Genomic DNA, 21,570 nt, shown 5'->3' on the forward strand with positions numbered 1-21,570 from the left:
AATGCTACGTTACTACACTACACTACACTGCAATATTACAAGAATTGGATTAAAATATAGAGGAATATTTTAAAAATTTCTATAATAAGTTCTCACTATCAATTCTCGATTATGATCTTATTATTTAAAAAAATATTTTATATTATATCCATTATTAAAATATATCTGTTACTAAAACACAATGTAAAATTGAAAAACATGCACAGAATATTCTTCTTTATGGTATTATTTTAGTATCTTTATAATATAATGGTATTTTTGGTAAATCAATTAATTTGAATAGTAGCAAATTTCCTTGATTATTGACTTTTCCAAACTGTGCAAATGGTTGGCAAATATTTTCCACCAAATCGTAGCTCACATTAAATAACCAATGTTGAATTGGTGTTAATATTAAACAAACAACAACAGCATCTCCACAAACCTCTATAAAAATAATGAAATGAAATAACAAAATAATTAATTAAAGAAAAATTACAAACTAATAACTAACAAAAGAGTGAGGAATTATTAACAGCAGTAAACTTTTATAAATTTAACAATAATGGAAAAATGTAATTTTCGTGTGCTGATCGAGCTTAACTGAAGATTTAATAAAAACCATCGGGGCTCTGCATCATCAATTATAAAATTTAAGAAGTGGTTTAGTGAATTTGAAACAAAATCCCAAACGAGCTCGTCAGAAATCGTCTATTAAATCAATGGAATGGTAATGGACCATCGATGTGGCTGATGCTATACGCATTTCAATTGAGCGGGTACATCACCTTTTATGTGAATATTTTTATATGAAAAACTATCCGCGGGATGGGTGCCTCAATTCCTCAAACACAACCATATGACTCCTTCAAAGAAGTGTTTGGAGTTAATATCGGTAATCCGAACAAGCTTTTGCACCCTTTCAAAACGTGGATGCATCACCAAACACCGGAGATAAAAGAACAATAAATCATCGCACTTCTCCGGGTGAACGTACACCAAAGAAGGCCAAGTTGTATCTATCGGTCAGCAACAGTTTCTTAGGATACACACAATATCATTCATATCAGTTATCTTAAAAATGATAAAATGATCACCGGAGAAACATTTTCAGAGCTTTTGGGAGATTTGATATTGATTTGATGCAAAAAATGCCACATTTGGCGAAAATCCACAAATAAAAGTACGAACTGCTCCCCATATAGCATATTCCACAAATTTAACCCCGTGTGACAATTTTCTGTTTCCAAACCACTTAAATGAAGCAAAACAGAATTTACAATCTACCTTAAGCCCTTCAAACGAGAAACCCTATTATTTGAATGGAATAAAAAGTTTAAATGTTCATTCAAAAAGTCACTGACTTATCAAGCTCCCATCGTACTAATTCTAGATGGTATAAAATCAGTATTTTTACGATCAAAAATGAAATCTTCTATTAACCGATCTGAGATAATCATCATAATTCTTAATAATTCAATAAGGAAAGTCTATTTAGCCCAGAACAATTATATATCTACTTTTAAGTTAACTAGAATTTGGTAGGCAAAACAAATCGGTAGGGTTTTGCTTTCAACCGGTTGATCGGGCTAATAGCGTAAGGATCTAGTAGGTCGTGGCGTAATTCCGCCAGCTTTCTTTCGGCGAGTGTGTGTATGTGAGGTGAGGGGGCGGCGCAGCACACTGAGATAATCGCCCGAATCTGCATCGGTAGCCACGATTTCTCCGGTATAGACCGCTCGGATTTTCCATGCCTAAGGCCGGGTCCGCGTCGGTTCCGGCTATATTGACGGTTATGATTGCCCGCCGACCAATTTCACTTTTCATCCGAACAACAGTAACCGTCCCACTGGCCTGTTTGGATTCGCGCTCGCTTTTCTTCGCGGTTTTTGCAACTGATGCATATATTTGGCTAAAATTGCCTAAACTTGACACGAACTGCATCAGTGATTATTAAAATAAGTTAATAAAATTATAACTGTACATGTTATGGTTAAAATGAGATCAGACATCCGTCTACTACAACATAACCTTGGAATACTAGAGATTTGGAAATAGTAAAATATTTTTTGTTTGCAAAAATATCAAGTTTTAAAGTACATAAGCGTCATTTGCAAGAATTTTAATATTAATGGAGGCATTTCAAATAATATTATGATATTATGTGTTTGCATGTATTTTAATTAGCGATATCTTACAAATTCGGCGGTTTTAACACTTCTCTATATAAAACAAGAGTTTTGGCTTGTTATTATTAAAACATTCAATGTATAGATAGTATAAACTCAAGATATTGATGTACAGTGCTAATAATGGAGCTTCCAAAATTAAAATTTCGATATCGAAGAAAATTACTGTCGAAGCCCATAAAACACTTTTAGAAACGTTTGTTGATTCAGCTCCATCATTTTCCAATTCTTATGCTTCCTTACAATAATTTAAAAGTGGTGATTTTTGGTATAAAAGTTCGAGAACGATTAATTATTAGACTTATTGGATGAAAACCCAGCTCTAACCCTCAAAACACTTTCAGGCAGTTTATTTCAGACAAATCCATCGCTTTCATATATTTACATATGATACAAATTGTGAATAACACACTCTTACAGCTCCAATGAGAAGTTCTGCCAAATCCAGTATACTCTCCAGTCATCGATGCACTATAGCTTGGATTCATAGTTTTGAAATGCTGAAGATGTGCGAAAATAGATAATAATAAACGAATTGTTAAAGTTAGACATGATCAGAAGCCGACCCCTACTAAACTTAATAATATAGGTCTAATATATTTTGAAGCATTTCTGACACTGTCAATATTTCTGTTTTATCCTAAAACAATTACACCATTACATCAAACAAGGATAAATAATTTCGAGTTACTTGCAAGGAAACTTTAACTGAATTAATTTAACTTGTATCGGAGGGTTATTGAACAAAGGAATACCAAATACCTTACAAATCACAAAATAATGTTGCGTCTATTCCTTTAAATTTTGGATAACTCCTATAATCCTTAAGTTTTCAGACAGTTACATAATATCAGTATATAAGCGTGTCCTTGTGTTATATAACAATTTTTAGCCAATAATTCGTTCACCATGTCCAATCAGCTTCACTTTTCTATTAAAAAAATCATAAAATATAATTTCGATAAATATTAATTATGATTAAGATTTTGTTTACTTTTTAAATAAATCTTAATAACTCGAATATTATTTTTTCATGCGAACCAATTTCACTTTTCATCCGAACAACAGTAACCGTCCAACTGGCCTATTTGGATTCTCGCTCGCTTTTCTTCGCGGTTTTTGCAACTGATGCATATAAATCTTAATAACTCGAATATTATTTTAAATTCCTAATTAAATTTTATCTAGTAATACTTTAATATGAATTTAAATCAAATAAAAAAAATTTTAGAAATTATAAGGAATTTACATAAAGTTTCATGAAATTATAGCAAAATTCCCAAAAATTTAGTAATTATTCACCAAAGCATGTTATTTTAAATTCTGAATGCATCTACCATTCAACTCAAGAGTTCGAGGAACTAATAATGAATTCTAGTAAATATTCCATGACAACACTTAATATGACAGAAGTATATTATTGAGAAGCAGATATGAATAAAGAGTAGATAAAACAGGAATTGATCATTGACTGATTGACCTGATCTTAACACGACAAAATGTTATTTATAGTTTCCATTCAATTTCTACGCTCGGATATCTTGCACACCCCATATACTAAGTCCTTAAAACTAAATTGTGGACTCGTCAGAATAGCTTCCCTATAGCATATAAGACTCGCTATTTACGAGTCTGGTAAGCATTTCAATTTATCTCTTAGAATTTCCGAGATATGAGGAGTCGGATTACTTTCTGCGTCCACGATCGGATTTCTTCCACACCCCAACTACTAAGTCCTCAAAACTAAATAGTGGACTCGTCAGAATAGGTTCCCTATAGCATATAAGACTCGCTATTTACGAGTCTGGTAAGCATTTCAATTTATCTCTTATAATTTCCGAGATGTAAGTAATCGGATTACTTTCTGCGTCCACGATCGGATTTCTTCCACACCACAAATACTAAGTCCTCGAGACTAAATATAAGACTCATCAGAATAGGTTCCCTATGGCATATAAGACTGGCTATTTACGAGTCTAGTAAGAACTCCAATTCATCTCTTATAATTTCCGAGATATAAGTAGTCGGATTACTTTCTGCGTCCTCGATCGGATTTCTTCCACACCACAAATACTAAGTCCTCGAGACTAAATATAAGACTCATCAGAATAGGTTCCCTATGGCATATAAGACTGGCTATTTACGAGTCTAGTAAGAACTCCAATTTATCTCTTATAATTTTCGAGATGTAAGTAGTCGGATTACTTTCTGCGTCCACGATCGGATTTCTTCCACACCACAAATACTAAGTCCTCGAGACTAAATATAAGACTCATCAGAATAGGTTCCCTATGGCATATAAGACTGGCTATTTACGAGTCTAGTAAGAACTCCAATTCATCTCTTATAATTTCCGAGATATAAGTAGTCGGATTACTTTCTGCGTCCACGATCGGTTTTCTTCCGCACCACAAATACTAAGTCCTCGAGACTAAATATAAGACTCATCAGAATAGGTTCCCTATGGCATATAAGACTGGCTATTTACGAGTCTAGTAAGAACTCCAATTCATCTCTTATAATTTCCGAGATATAAGTAGTCGGATTACTTTCTGCGTCCTCGATCGGATTTCTTCCACACCACAAATACTAAGTCCTCGAGACTAAATATAAGACTCATCAGAATAGGTTCCCTATGGCATATAAGACTGGCTATTTACGAGTCTAGTAAGAACTCCAATTTATCTCTTATAATTTTCGAGATGTAAGTAGTCGGATTACTTTCTGCGTCCACGATCGGATTTCTTCCACACCACAAATACTAAGTCCTCGAGACTAAATATAAGACTCATCAGAATAGGTTCCCTATGGCATATAAGACTGGCTATTTACGAGTCTAGTAAGAACTCCAATTCATCTCTTATAATTTCCGAGATATAAGTAGTCGGATTACTTTCTGCGTCCACGATCGGTTTTCTTCCGCACCACAAATACTAAGTCCTCGAGACTAAATATAAGACTCATCAGAATAGGTTCCCTATGGCATATAAGACTGGCTATTTACGAGTTTGGCAAGCATTTCAATTTATCTCTTTTAATTTTCGAGATGTAAGTAGTCGGATTACTTTCTGCGTCCACGATCGGATTTCTTCCACACCCCAAATACTAAGTCCTCAAAAGTAAATAGTGGACTCGTCAGAATAGCTTCCCTATAGCATATAAGACTGGCTATTTACGAGTCTGGTAAGAATTTCAATTTATCTCTTATAATTTCCGAGATATAAGTAGTTGGATTACTTTCTGCGTCCACGATCGGATTTCTTCCACACCACAAATACTAAGGCCTCGAGACTAAATATAAGACTCATCAGAATAGGTTCCCTATATCATATAAGACCCGCTATTTATGAATATGGCAAGTTGGGTTCTTATAGTTTCCCAGATATAGGTAGTCGGACTCCATTCTGTTTTAGGGTCGATGTGGAGATGGATGGTTGTCCTGGACCAACTCATGCCTTTTCGCACTTGAGATTTTCATCACCAGATACAACGCGCCACTAAAAACGATTCCTATATACAAAAGTAGAGTACCAATGTAATATGCATCCCGTAATACCCTGGTAATAAAAATATCCCGCATTATTCGGCGTAATAAAGTATCATATTAACTCAAACTATCAATCTTAATATAATAACATATGATATGGCTTATGAAATTAGACAAAATAGATTCTTGTTAGATTCTAAAAAAATAGAGTAGAAAAGACAAATATTATAAACATATACCCAGTCCTAACCAACAAAAAAAACGATAAAAAATAAACGACGTTATTAAACAAAGCAAAAAACACGGCTCCTATCGAGAATTGTCCGTTGGGCAACTGGTGCTAATTGAGTACGAACGCTAAACAGTAAATCACTTGTGCTGTTGCACAAATCAGTCGCTTAACAGGACCATTAGAACGAAGCAGTAACCTAGAAATGTATACCAACAGACAGGTCGATACATTTTGCAACGATGCTAGAGAGATACCACGCCTCGTAGGTACCAGCTAGACGGGTACCAGGGCATATTTCAAATCGATCACTATTACGCAAACAAAAAAAGATTCTCTGCTCGCGTTATTAATAATTCTGCGAAAATATTACGCCCAGAGTTAATATTTAAGGCTAAAAAACAATTCATAATATAAAATTAAATTCGTTTATTTCACTTTTTCGAACCCCATACTCGCTTTGCTAGTATATTAATGCAAGTAGAACAGAACAGTAGTAATAAATTAATTTATAAATTAAGAATGTACTAGACATACCTAACAGGTCAATTGAAAGTCCCTGGCCTGACACATAGATGGCGCTATTACAATTAAATCCATATGTTTTTAGTTTGACAACTGTCGAATCATTCATTCCTGAATTATAGCATTTTGAGTGAAACAACTTTTGTTATTGTGAAAAAAATGGATAAAAAGGAATTTCGCGTGTTTATAAAATATTGCTTTTTGAAGGAAAAAAATACAGTTGAAGCACAAACTTGGCTTGATGCCGATTTTCCGAACACTGTCCTATGAAAATCAGACATCAAGGATCGGTATGCTAAGTTTAGACGTGGTGAAATGATCACGGAAGAGGGTGAACTCAGTGGACGACCAAAAGAGGTTGTTACCGACGAAAGCATTTAAAAAATCAACAAAATGACTTTGAATGGCCATAAATTGATATTAAATGAAATAGCAGACACTCTAAATATATCATCTGAACGTGTACGTCATATCATTCACGAATATTTAGATAAGAGAAAGCTCTGTGCAAAGTGAGTGCCAAGCGAGCTCACTTTTGACCAAAAACAGCAACGAGTTGATGATTCGGAACAGTGCTTGAAGATAATCAAGAGTAATAAACCCGAGTTTTTGAGTCGATATGTAACAATGGATGAAACATGGCTCCATCATTTTACTCCGAAGTACAATGGATAGTCATCCGAGTGGACTGCACACGATGAACCCGCTCCAAAGCGTGGGAAAACGCAACAGTCGGCTGGCAAGGTTAAGGCGTCTGTACTTCGGGATGCGCATGGAATAATTTTCATTGACTACCTTGAAAAAGGAAGGACCATCAACAGCGACTATTACATAGCGTTAATGGACCGTTTAAAAGACGAAATCGCCAAAAAACAGCCGCATTTAAAGAAAAAGAAAGTGCTGCTTCACCAAGATAATGCATCGTGTCACAATTCAGTAAAAACGATGACAAAAATCCATGAATTGGGCTTCGAATTGCTTCCCCATCCACCGTATTCTCCAGATCTGACCCCCAGCGACTGTTTCTTGTTATCAGATCTCAAAATAATGCTCGCTGCAGAGAAATTTTCGTCGAATGAAAAGGTGATCGTCTTTTCTGAAAACTGAGGCCTATTTTGAAGCATATAGGAGGAGGGTCGCTATAATCAATGTATCACCCTTGAAGGGAATTACGTTGAATAAAAAAAACTAACTTTGCCAAGAAAAAGTGTATTACTATGGTAAGCCGGGGAGTTTCCAATTGACCTGTTAATGTAAAATGTAATTAATTAAATAAAAAATCTCAAATGCATTTAGAAGAATTATTAAAAAACTTTATTGGACAGAATTGAAATTGAAAATACAGTAAAATTGTTGAAGAAGAATAAGTTTATGCTCCATTTTAACATGAACATTTTAAAATATCGAGAACTAATGACATGTTAAAAAACAAATTCAAAAAGCAAATGTAAAAATCGCACTATTGTTCATATTATTGATCATTAACCCCCACATCCTTCACAAAATTACTGATAGAATAATCAAAGGCAGCACAGAAAGCTTAGTTTCCAGCTTTATAGAAAACTTAAAGGTTTTACTAGCTTATATGCTAATCTTTCCTTACTGTATACTAAAAATATATTATTCTTACGCTTATTCTACTATTATTTTGTTAATGTTAATGCAAAATGTTAGAGAAACCGGTTTTGGTATCATGAATTGTCTAAATGGAAGAAACAATCTACAAGTGTTTATAATTATAATGAATAATAGTATAACAGCCTCAATTAGAAAATAAAACTAAACTAATTCATAGTTATTAGATCAAATGTCCCAAAATAAACTCAAAAGTTATAAAAAAATATTATAATTTGCTTTATTCTACAGACTTTCCTATTTATACGGGGACATTTGATAAATCAGTAACTTTTTGAATGAAAGATATGTTTTTGGAAAAAAATCGCTTCATTTCTGAACATAATTGTCTTTAGCTCAATATAGATCAGTGTTTTTCTAATGTTTTATTCGTTCAAAATAATTCTTTGTCAATGACCGCATGCAGAGATGATCTCTTTCCACAAAGTAATTTCTTCAGGTTTGAGAGCAGCGTGCTATATCTGGAAAAAATGCTGAATGAGGTAGCACTTTGTAGCTCAATTTATAGATTTTCGGCCATAACGACACGCACACATATTGTCTTAATAGAACAACATTATTTTTTCTCCTATTGCTATCGTTTTTTACTTGAATTCAGCTGCGAATAATGACTCGCCGGTTATCAGTTTACCCTTTTCAACATTTTTTTTTATTGTTTCTTGGTCTCTAGTGTATTGATTGCTGCTAAACATCACCAATCACTCCCTTAAATAGTAAATCCAAATATTCGAGTAAAATGTAATGTCAGTTAGGATGGACAACCTCACATATTTTCCTTCTCCGTTCATCCAATATCATCCCATGCATCTAATCGACGTTTTCTAGCGTAACGACCTCTTTTAAGCGACCTGAACATTCAACGAACTGAGTAAGCTACCTCTTAATGATGATGGTGCCCAAAGTACCCAAGCCTTTCCTTGGTTTCAGTAATAACCTTGGCAGGAAATTCAGAAAGTCACTGATTACCAAACTGCCCTCGTATATACATTCTTTCATAACGCTATATTCTTTTCATTTCCACCACACAAATGACGTAAAATGGAAATATATACACCCAATGTATGTAAATAAAATATATTCGTCAATATACATAACCAAAAGTTATGACAAGTTCTCCTGGAATACTTATGAATCATGATACTAAACAATTGGAGTACTGATGAATCATAACCCAAATAAGATCCTTTTTAAATTGTTTCTTATTCAGTATGCTTAATGGTCTCGTTTTTCATTCATATTTATGCTAAGTTAATATCAATTTATGATCTTATCGCGTTAAGTTGTAACATTTAATTAATTATCGAAGTTATATAAGTTTAAACAGTGCAACAAAATTACTTACGAAAATCGGGACATCACTGGGACGGCCCTGGCCATATCTCCCACTTCCTTCGGCCTTCACTCCGTAGTACATCTCCCATACGCTAGGTTTGTTGTCTCTGGCCGACTCCAGATGGCCCATTTTCGTCGTCAGAGCTTCCGGTTCCAGCAGGTCTTTTCTATCACAGTTTTTCATTTTATCAGAGTGTGCGAGATCGCTATCACAAGCAGCGGTAGGTTCCTTCGCTGGCGAAGTCTTCTGGCGATACAAAGTCCCATAAATCAGAGCGTTCCTTATTCCCCGAGACAGCGTCGATGACTCTTCGGCAGGAAAATTACCAAGAGATATAGAAGGTTTCCTTCCTATGAACAAAAACACACCGTACAAAAAACATTTAATTATTATTAAATATTATTAAGCTTTAGTTTCTTTCTCAAATTTGCTTTTAGAAATTATTTTGTATTCAGCATATGATTGAACGAGTTATTAACATTCGTTATTTCCTTTGAGGATGGGCTTTATATTTCAATTTTTATCAAGATATCAGACCTATAAATGAATTTTAAAGGTAAATAATCGGGTGCCTCATTTTTCACTATACGTCATTTTGTCGAATTGATACGTTTGATCAACAAAGACACAACAGTGTTACTGTTCAGCATGACAACGCTCGACCACATGTTACAATATCGACGAAAACACTTAGTTACATTAAAATGGCAAGAGCTACCCCATCCGCCGTATTCCCCAGACCGTGCTCCTTCTGATTACTAGATATGGATAGCCTCAAAGGACATATAGTTCCTTCGAGATCAAATCAAATCGATCAATCGATTCTTGAAAGTTTTAAAAAGTAGCTGTTATCAATGAATAATACTTTGAATAAAATACATTGATTAAATTTAAAAAATCTTTTAAATGTATTTATAGGTCTAAAATATATACGAACAATTACACTTAGGAAAATAATTCATGAAGTTGTTCGAGAAAAGGAACAAAACATTCGAAAATCTGCTGTAAAATTAAGTTAAGGAAATCAACTACTGCCAAGCTAAATTCAACGGCATTATATATTGATTACTATTGATCAATATATTGATATATTATCTGAAACCATTTTCAATGAATAATAAAAATATGTAATAACAAATTAAAGAAGACAATAATAAATGAGAAACAACAATCTAAAATTTTTATAGATATAGTCTCAAGAGTATTATTAAAATGAAATCAAAAATTGCCCACCCAATATTGACTTCAGCGTCAATAATTTATATCAAATTAACCAAATTTGCGGATTTATTCAAATAATTTGATATATATGTAGTAAACTAATGTTAAAATCCCAAAACAAATATTTCTCTATTAATTAAAAATAGGAAAATTAGCTTTAACTAGGACATAAAATCTTGATTAGGCCGAATATTGGATTACTCCTATTAAAATAGCAAAGATTCGATTAAAAAAATTATAGGGTATATGTAGTAAGTTCTGATAATATGAAGGGAACCAAAATCAATTGTTTACACTGCCACTATTAAAAAGGTGACTGAAAAATTAAAGAACATCAAGAAGATAATAAAATATCCCAATTTCGCTACATCTATTAGGCAGATTCACCACAGTGATCAACGTCGAATAAATTTAAAAAACTCTAAAAAAGAATCTCATTATATATTCACTATCTCTAAAAGAATAAATCTCATTGCACTGATAATCAAGCAATTAAGTTAATTAATCAAAACCTGCCAAACAACCAGACAAGGTATCTTCGAAGCACTATTATACGGCTCTACACTGCTGATATCCTTAGAACAGGAAAGACGGTACTTAATTTTACTGACGGTAGAGTCATTATCACAAAACACACCTCTGTCAAGAGCTACAGAAATATCTCAAGTGACAATCATCGAGATCCACAGATGAGCTAGAGACTGAAAGATGCAGCTTAATATCTTATAATCAGTTCATGTCAATTCTGAATTGCGGCGAAAAAAGAGAAAGTTCAGAAAGCCCAATTCATCAAGCAGAATCAGCGAAATACCGGCATCTATTCAAACATCATATTAGACATAAAGCTGAGTACATCAGCTCAAAATTAAACAACTATACTGGATAGTCGAAAGATACTCAGAACTTGATCGAAGATCAACGTGATTCATTTATCAGTCAATCACAAAGCCTATCAGTGCAGTAAATCAGAATATTCAAACGAACCAAACCACACGAACTTATATAAAGTGTAAAGTGATAACTAAAAGTTTCAGTTTAAGTTAAGCATAATCCAACTCTCTAGTAAAAGATCTTATATTAAGACTTGTATATATTAAACGATTGAAATTATAATTTAATATTTTAAAGAGGCACAAAATGTTTAAACTTTGTTCACAGCAGAAATCTATTCATTGTATAGTACAGCTGTTGATTCATAACTGAGTATGTAATGGAATGAAATTAATATAACACGTTCAGTTTCAGGAATTCTGACAATTCTTAATAATTGTATTGTACACAATGATTTCATATAACAATGTCTTACAAGTTAAGCCAAACTAGAATAACGTTAAATAAATAATACAAATTCCAATGACACTCCATGGAATGAAGTGGATACTTGCTATACTATTTGCTGGGATTATAGCTTTCGGAGACAATAGTGAAGAAGCCTGACGAAAATACAACAGGCAAATGACAATATAAAGAATTGGACACAAGCTTGGAAAGTAAAAATTAATAAAAGTAAATCTATGCATGTGCAGTTCCCCTACAAACAGACCATACAAGCACCAATAACATTAAATAATACTATCATTCCATATAGTAACAACGCTAAATATCTTAGAATGAATCTTGATGCCAAACTTCGCTGGAAGGAACATATAAAGAAGAAAAGAAAAGAACTGGAATTGAAATATAGGAAAATGTACTGACTAACTGGAAGAAAATGACAATTATCAATATATAATAAATTGCTATTATATAAGCAAATACTGAAACCTATATGGACATAGATATTGTGGGCGCCCCCAAATACTATAGGACTGATTACCTACATCGAGACCTTCAGATACCTACAGTTAGTCCAGAAATCAAGAGAATTGTAAGGGGGCATGAGCAAAGACTCCATTCTCATGAGAATATTGAAGTATTGCAGCTTTTGTTTACCACCAGAACAGGACACAGACTCAAAAGAATCAAACCATCTGATCTTGTGTAATGTTGTGTAGTGAGGTGCATATAATAAAAAATACAGCAGTGACATTTATAAACATTATTTCACCAGAGACTGAGATAGGGCCGATAGGTCCTCCTAGTTATATACCTATTTATGTTATCATATAGACAAATTGTAGATTAGTCGGAAAGGACTAATAACAACGTAATAATTAAATAATAATATTAAAAAAATAAAGATGAATTTTTACAATGTATTTGTACAGATTTTAAATTTACAAGACTTGAGAACATATTAACATCAACATTCTGCTATTTTTTATAGAATACAAGCGAAATCAAGTTGAAAGTTCAGTAACATAATAATACTTACCATAAGACAATGGAGTAGGCGGCCTTCGTTGACCTGGAGGCGAATCACTGAAGCCGCTACTCGAGGAACCCGATGGAATATGATAAAAATCCTCTTCCTGGATGCTAGAGGAACGGACCCGTCCACTATTCGAAGACTGGCCACTCGACGGGCTTCTGCTTAACGCCCTCAAAACGGAATTGACCTGACGACCTCTACTCAAACTCACGCATAGCCTGCGCATATCCTCTTCGGTGACACAGCGTAGCATCTCCAATTGGCGCCGTATCTTCTCGTCCACCTTGCGTAGAGCGTCTTCAGGACTTCGAGCTTGACCAATACTGGTCAACAAATCCATTAATAAATCCCGAATGGATATGTCCAGTCCCATTTCCGTTCTGGAGTGGAGCTGAAAAAGTATAGTGTCATCCGAATTTCCCGGCCAAACTGGCATCGGTACCGAAGCGTCAACGCGTCCTTCAGGGATGGTGCTAAGAGTACCAGCGCCAGAACTACTGGAATGTTGAGATGGTGCTAATTTTGTTGTTCGTAAACCCCTCCCAGCAATCTGCAACAAACCAATAATAAGTCTTATTAGATCAACTTAAATCCTTTAAACAATTCTAGGTCTAATTATTACATATTAATGTCATAACAGACCACTCAAAACTATTTTTCACCGTTAGTCACTTTTCCTGTTTGGTACAAAAAAAACATCATCAAACACATGTTAAAAGATGTTCTTTTCATATAATTAACGAAAAAACAACAAATGTTAACCAAGAAAATGTAAGACAACACAACGTAAATTTTATTGAGCATAAATAACAACTCCTTAAATAGATAAATTATTTGTAAACAAACTAGAATTTAAATGAATGTAAAATGTTTACAACACTTAAGAAAGGTCCCAACAATAATTCATACCACACAAATCAAATTAAAGCCCATCCAATTTTTCCGGTTTTCTAGCTCTACGAGAAAAAGGTTTTTTCCGTGACGTATTATAGCGTTTGTAATGATAAAAAGTGGATTTGTCAAAATTCAAGTAAACATAAATTGAAAAATCCTGAAAAAAGTATCAACGTTGCAAGCAAAATTTAATATCCATAGCGACAAATCCATATGTTTGAGTGGCTTAACAAAGAATAGTATATTATAAGCTACTTAAACTGATAAAAATCCTTTAGTTGTAAAAGTTTATTACATTTTTACTAGTAGTGGCCAACTAACCTACAATTTGTCGTTACAATAGCTTAAATCAACGTATATATCTAGGAAGACCCATCGGTCCCAAGTTGGTCTCTAGTTTAATGATGTTAAAGTCTGTATCTTGTTCTGGTATTATTCAAGAGCTGCAATATTTCGATATTAATATGAGATTAGAATAGCTCCTCGTGTCCTTTTGCGATTCTCTTAACTTTTTAAGTATATCAGTCCTATATCATGTGAGTGTCATTATTGTGATTCTCAAAACTTCGTTCTGTCAAACGTATAATTATACTTACATTGCCTTTTGCGGAATATTTTCATAATTAAATTCTGTAGGTCCATATAGGTTTAATATTATGTATTACATATGAATAATTTATTTAAAAAGGCTCTCGAAGGCTGAACATGCTTTTTTATCTTGATACACCTGATCAATAATTGAATGCTTCTTAATAATTCTGGTGGTGGTGTATTTAACATATATTAAGCTCTTTTTTTCTATAATAACATTTTAAATGAAAGACAGTACCAAAAAATATTATTCACAAATATAGTAGTCTTAGAATTTAATTCTACTAAAAGATCATTAATATATAATATATTAAAGAAAAAAATTACTCCAAAGACGCTTCCTTGCAATACACGAACATTGAACAAGTGATTTGTAATTATTATTCTGCTCGTCAGCAACGGTAAATATCTCAGAATGAATCTCGATGCAAAACTTCGCTGGAAGGAACATATAAAGAAGAAAAGAAAAGAACTGGAATTGAAATATAGGACAATGTACTGGCTAATTGGAAGAAAATCACTCAATCAATTATCATTATCAATCAATTATCAATATCATTAAAATCAATTATCAGTACATAATAAATTGCTATTATATAAGCAAATACTGAAACCTATATGGACATACGGAGTTCAATTATGGGGATGTTCTGGAAAGAGTAACATAAATAAAATACAAATTTTTCAGTACAAAGTCCTGAGAGGTATTGTGGGTGCACCTAAATACTATAGGACTGATTACCTACATCGAGACCTTCAGATAACCACAGTTACTCAAGAAATCAAGAGAATTGCAAGGGGGCATGAGGAAAGACTCAATTTTCATGAGAAAATTGAAATATTGCAGCTTTTGGATACCACCAGAATAGGACACAGACTCAAAAGAATCAAACTATCTGATCTTGTGTAATTTGGTGCAGTTAGGTGCATATAATAAAAAATACAGCAGTGACTTGTATAAACATTATTTCACCAGAGACTGAGATAAGGCCGATGGGTCCTCCTAATTATATATATATATATTATATTTAAGTCATCATAAAGACAAATTGTAGGTTAGACGGAAACGACTAGTAACAACGTATTAATTTAATTTTAAAAAATGTCTGCTCCTAAAGAAATTCTGAATAAACACCAATGAATCATTTGTAATTATATATATTCAACGATTCTGGCAAATCACCCACAATATTTATCAATCGAACTCTTATCAAGTGTGGTTAATATTTCCCTAAAATTTTGAAATAGTTACTTTTGTTATAATAACATTAACTTCAATTGATCTCATTCAGCTCATATTAAATTCTACTTGATTATCATCAAGAAATTTAATTAATAGATAATAATATTCCTTCAAAATTAGTTTTTAATGATGATTATTTTTTTAAAGATATGTTTAAGTGTTAATATTAACAAAAATTACTTTTAATGAAAATTTAATAAATGCTTAAAACTTTTACCATTTGCTCAATCAATATCTTAATAAATATAATTAAAGATGCGCTAACGTACCTTCATGTAACGGTAAATACTAATTATACTGGTAATTGTATAAATTATAATTTCGCTTATTTAAATTTAAATTATCATCAGTAGCTGTTTTGATGATATTCATTACCTGTATTATTGACAATAAGTTACTTCTAAAAGATTTGCAAAATATACCGTAAGTTATTGGCTCTAACATCTCTCAACAATGTATTCATGGCTAAAGAAAGCTTCATTATTATTATTTCTATAATTACGGAAGATCCATTTGAAAATATTATATCTATTAAATTGTTTTTTGCACACGTTGAACCGGACGTTATTTTATTATAGCCTTCTGTTACGTCTAATAATTTTGTTATATGATAAAAAAAACTGATGAACTATGTCATATTTTGTTTAAGAAAAAAAAATTCCTGTCAGGTTTACTCAGAAAATTGCTGCAATTAACCCTTTATAGTTAAAATTTATACTGGAATACAAATGTGGGAACTTTAATGAATAAACCAATTCCATACATATGAAAGATATTGATATGATTCAAAAGCAAAGAAATTGAAAAGTGATTTCGAATCATTCTTGTCGCTTCATCACCAGACAAATAAGTCCTTATTGAAAAATATTGTTACTGATGATAGATATTAGGATGTCGTTTATAAACTGCCTGAAAATGGAAACAATTTACAGCTTCTGGTAATTAATACTTAATTATTTATTCATGTCGTACATACAATGTCTCCATCAAAATGATATTATATCCTTTTTATAAGGTAAATTTATGAAGTATATTTTCAGAAAATTTAATTTTGCAGAAGTTTACTTTTTATTATTGATATATCTTGGAAAAAACGGAAATATAATTGAGGTAATGTACCCTAATGTACTATAATTGTACTAATTAAACTGACAATTGTGCTAAATGTAATTTCGCTTAAATATAATATTGTAAATTCCACTTTATCATCAATGTTATCGCAATATCGCTTAATATTTCGATATTTGCGCATATAATTTACAGTAGTTGGATATTTTAGCTATTAGATCTCAAGACATATGTTCTAAATGTTATATAACACTAAAATAAAAGTTGCCTTTCCTTTTACTGGACACATTGAAATAAAAATATTTCACAGCTATTTATTCGAACTATTTCTCCATTTAACAATAATATCTGGCGAGACATTACTTTTAACATATGACATTAATTCTAATGATTATAGCGAGAAATTTTTATTCGATAATTATGTTAAGCAATATCCAACTGAACTATAGAAACTAGTTCATCGATTAAAGAACCGATTCATTTTCATTTGCGATTTACTAGGGTATACTCACCCGGATTGATTTAACGAAAGCCGGATTTTGATCCAAAACGGCCACCTCTTCCACCGGTCGTAATCGAGAACCGAATCCGTTTTCCGAGATGCTACTTCCGCTATATCCGGAACTGACCGAGCTGTGTCGAAGCGCGGACTTCGGGTCGTCTTCGTAGTCGATCTCGGGCGATTTCTCCCGAACGTCGAACTCGTCGTAACGCCGCTTGGTGGAGCGAGTGGTACACTTCCTGTCATCTCGGTCGGGTGGAGAGTAATGCTGATCGAAGAGACCTTTTGGTGGTAAATTGAAAAGGGGGTTTACTCTGAAACATGAAATAAGTATTGTTAGAATATTTGAATGAAAAACTTATTTACTAAGGTATTATACATGATCAGCCAACACTTCACATTCCAAAAAAAGTATCTTCAGTATCTTCAATATTTAGATTTCCTATTTTTTAATTTAAATATTTCGGTGCTACTAAATATACGACCAAAAGTGAGCATATATTATTCAAATATTAACGAAAATCTTCATGAAATGATTATCAATGATATTCACCAAATAATTGAGCCTTCGAAAGAATTATTTCAAAGTAAACAATTTTTAAAAATTACTACAACTGCTCTATCTAAAATCAGCATTTTAGACACCAATCATTTGCACTTTTCGCATGATTCAGACCTAGATGGTGAGGGCACTATCAGGGTAATCAAAAAGAAACCACCTTGCAATTCTAAAAATTATCGCAACAATCATTAAAAAGATGACACTCCGAAAACTGAGCTAACAAAATTGCATCTTCAGATAGCAAAAAGAACCATCTACCTCAAAACATGACTACATTACTGTTATTCTAAAAAAACTCTCTAACTCTAACATATCAACTCTCTCCAACTACCACCCAATAAAACTTCTGAGGTAATTACCAAAATTCGTATTCAAATAGAATTCTGCGAGTGAACATAAAGGAAATAATCTCAGGTATACAGATGTTTCCGCAGAGTTTAACAGGTCAATTGAAAAGTCCCCGGTCTACCATAGTAAAAGACAATTTTTTGGCAAAATTAGTTTTTTTTATTCAACATAATTCCTTTTAAGGGTGATACACTGATTATAGCGACCCTCCAACTTTTGGATACTATTTTTGTAGTCTTCGATTTGTCTTTTGCTTCAAAATAGGCCTCAGTTTCGGCAATCACCTCTTCATTCGACGAAAATTTCTTCCCAGCGAGCATTCTTTTGAGAACTGAGGAAGGAAATAGTTGCTGTGTGCGAAACCCAATTCCTCGATTTTTGCCATCATTTTGCCATGACTTGTGACACGGTGCATTGTCTTGGTGAAGCAGCACTTTCTTTTTCTTCAAATGCGGCCGTTTTACGGCGATTTCGTCATTCAAACGGTCCAATAATGCCATGTAATAGTCGCTGTTGATAGTCCTTCCTTTTTCAAGGTAATCAATGGATATTATTCCATGCGCATCCCAAAATACAGACGCCATAACCTTGTCACCCGACTGTTGCGTTTTCCCACGCTTTGGAGCCGGATGACTATCGATTGGACTTCGGAGTGAAATGATGGAACCATGTTTCATCCATTGTCACATATCGACGCAAAAATTTAGGTTTATTACGCTTGATCATCCTCAAACACTGCTCCGAATCATCAACTCGTCGTTGTTTTTGGTCAAAAGTGAGCTCGCGCGGCACCCACTTTACACAGAGCGTTCTCATACCCAAATATTCGTGAATGATATGATGTACACGTTCAATTGATAACTTTAGAGTATCTGCTATTTAATTCAATTTCAATTTACGATCACTCAAAATCATTTGGTGGATTTTTGAAATGTTTTCGTCGGTAACAACCTCTTTTGGGCGTCCACTGCCTTCACCGTCTTCTCCGGTTCTCATTTCATAGAAAGGGAAAATATAGCTACAGTTCAGCCCAAAAACTCATATCTCTGAGTCGGAATATCTCGATATCATCAATAGTGAAATTCTTAATATGACTAGAATATTGCTGCCAAAACACTGTCATATTCCAAGACAATAATGCCCCCAAACACAACACAAAAATTGTTCAGTTTTGTTTTGAGAACTATTGGAATATCATCAAGAATCTTCCTTGGCCATCACAGTCTTTAACGTAATCAAGACCTCAAAATAATTTTAGAGCAGAAAGTGATCTACAACATTATTGAAGTCACTGGCGGGTATTTTTCTATAAGAATAGGGCAACATTGCACTGGAAACTACTCAGACTTATTACGTATCTATTAGACGAGAAATTGCAACTTTTTTCAAAGCAAATGGTAGCTCAACACCTTGTTAATTAATAAATATTGTGTATAGTCGATCCAAAGTTGCTGTGAACATACGTAATCAATATGTTTAATGTATTAGCTGCCGAAATTTGTAAATTCCTTTTAGAATCAGACAACATTTTCCTTCTCATTTTATTCTAGTTAAAAAAGAGACTAGATGCTGTCTGATAAGTTCGAACATGTAACCGAACCAGACTGTCGAAGTCGCCCTGTTGTCAAATGTAAGCAAAATTCTTAAGAATCATAGTGATAAGAGATTATAAACCGGCAAACATTGTTTTAATACTTTGCTTGCTTTGATAAATTTCAAATCGCAAATTATTACTCTGATGAAAACGCCGAAGCCAGAGAGAACAAATTGCGTTTCTATTCAGTTACTTTGAAAAAGAATCAGATAATGAACTTCTCTTGCCATAAAATAGAGTTTCGTTAGAGAGGTAAGCATTTTTACTGTTAAATATTAATTTGCTGTGGTTTTTTTGAATATAGTCAGCGTGTTGCAGCTGCACTGAATATTAGTAGGGACACGGTCACTGAAATATCTCGAAAAATGAAAAACATAATCTTGGATTCATCGAAAAGAAAACGTCCTCATACGAAACGGGCGATAAATCAAGATCAGCTTGATGTTAGCACCAGCAGAGTCAAATATATGAAATGTATAAAAGCAGTGAGTAGTTTTTTCAATATAAACATAATTTAATACAATTATCTCAACGGAAACTGTTAGTCTGAACTTCCAGACATTACTTTTAAAAAAATACAATTTTTAAAAGCATATAATCAAATCAAAATACTTATTATTTCAATTTATATATTTAGTTAAGACATGGATATTTCAGAACGGGATAAATATACCCAACGGTTACTATTGGCAAGATGATAAAAATAGTATTAAGAGAACTAAAGTTGATAGAAAAAGATAAACGATGGAATAACAATTAATTAAGTTTTATTAGTCATAACATTTATTAATAATTCATTGTAGATATATTGTGCTTTATGCTGGAAACAGGAAAGGTTAATATCACCTTCGGTTTGGATGACCTCGATCAGATACATTGAAGAAGAAATTGAGAAATGATGGAATTGTGAACAAACGTTCGATAGATTAGGAATGAATAGCTTAGTTATTCACTTGAGTGAAACTTTCTAAATATGGGATTATAATTCAATTCTGATTTTTTCAAGACAAAGTGATGAGAGTGGAAACATCTAAAGGTGTTTATATAATTAATATATGATAATTGTAGGACATCGTATTCTAGACTGTAAAAGATTTATGCCCATTAGATATATGTGTTATTATTCAGAATAAACATGAGTATTTGATTAAAATGTGCGAGGAGAGAAAAAATACCAACTGCTTTACAGATATGGCAAATGCATTAGGAAGAATTCAGTGATTAATTTTATCAAGAAAGGTGTACACAGGTAGTAGAATAAATAAAAAATACAGTGTTATCAAAATGACTTAACAAGCAAACATGCCATCGAAGGCAACAAGAACTAAACGTAAAAAAGTAAATATGCCACCTAATGAAAATAAAATACATTACTTGGATATACAATTTTTAAATTGATTAGATTAGGCCTCCAGGGTAATACCACTTCATCAAAAACGCGCCTAAAACTCTACCTCATGGGTGGTGTGGAAAAGAGTTAAATATAAATATAATAAAACAACTCTAACCTATAAATTATTGTAGCTGTATAATTAACTGTAACTTAAAATATTCGATAAAATATGCATTAGTGTACTAGAATGTTAAAATAAACTATATATATTTGATAACAATTTTGTTTCATTATTTTATTTAAACTAGTATGTTGTTATATATCAAAGCCAAACTGAACAAAAACTCAGAGTTGATATAGCAACATTGCGACGTTTTGACGTCATAAACTTTGGATACACTATATATAGTCTGTTCAAAGTTATTTTTTAGATACATTACCTAAATTTGTGACATCAAAACGTCCCAATGTTGCCGTATCAACTGTTGGTTTTAGTTCAGTTTGGCTTTAACAAACAAAACAATTC

At 32.9% G+C, this 21,570-nt stretch overlaps 1 protein-coding gene across 3 annotated transcripts in view; it reads right to left on the minus strand.

Moving 5' to 3' along the window:
* Positions 1–21,570, minus strand: part of LOC143196134 (uncharacterized) — a 110,620-nt gene that overhangs the window by 67,705 nt on the left and 21,345 nt on the right. For 2 of the 3 annotated variants that reach the window (XM_076403752.1, XM_076403751.1), the window contains 3 exons: positions 17,218–17,521; positions 12,913–13,459; positions 9,387–9,727 (listed from right to left, as the gene is read on the minus strand). In XM_076403752.1, the coding sequence (XP_076259867.1) occupies positions 9,387–9,727; positions 12,913–13,459; positions 17,218–17,521 (1,192 nt within the window). The remainder of the gene's footprint in view (positions 1–9,386; positions 9,728–12,912; positions 13,460–17,217; positions 17,522–21,570) is intronic. The other variant, XM_076403753.1, reaches the window with a different exon arrangement.

The sequence above is a fragment of the Rhynchophorus ferrugineus genome, unplaced genomic scaffold (genome assembly GCF_030347505.1).
Source record: "Rhynchophorus ferrugineus isolate W39M unplaced genomic scaffold, kcgeb_rfMv2 rfM4, whole genome shotgun sequence".
Classification (NCBI taxonomy): domain Eukaryota; kingdom Metazoa; phylum Arthropoda; class Insecta; order Coleoptera; family Curculionidae; genus Rhynchophorus; species Rhynchophorus ferrugineus.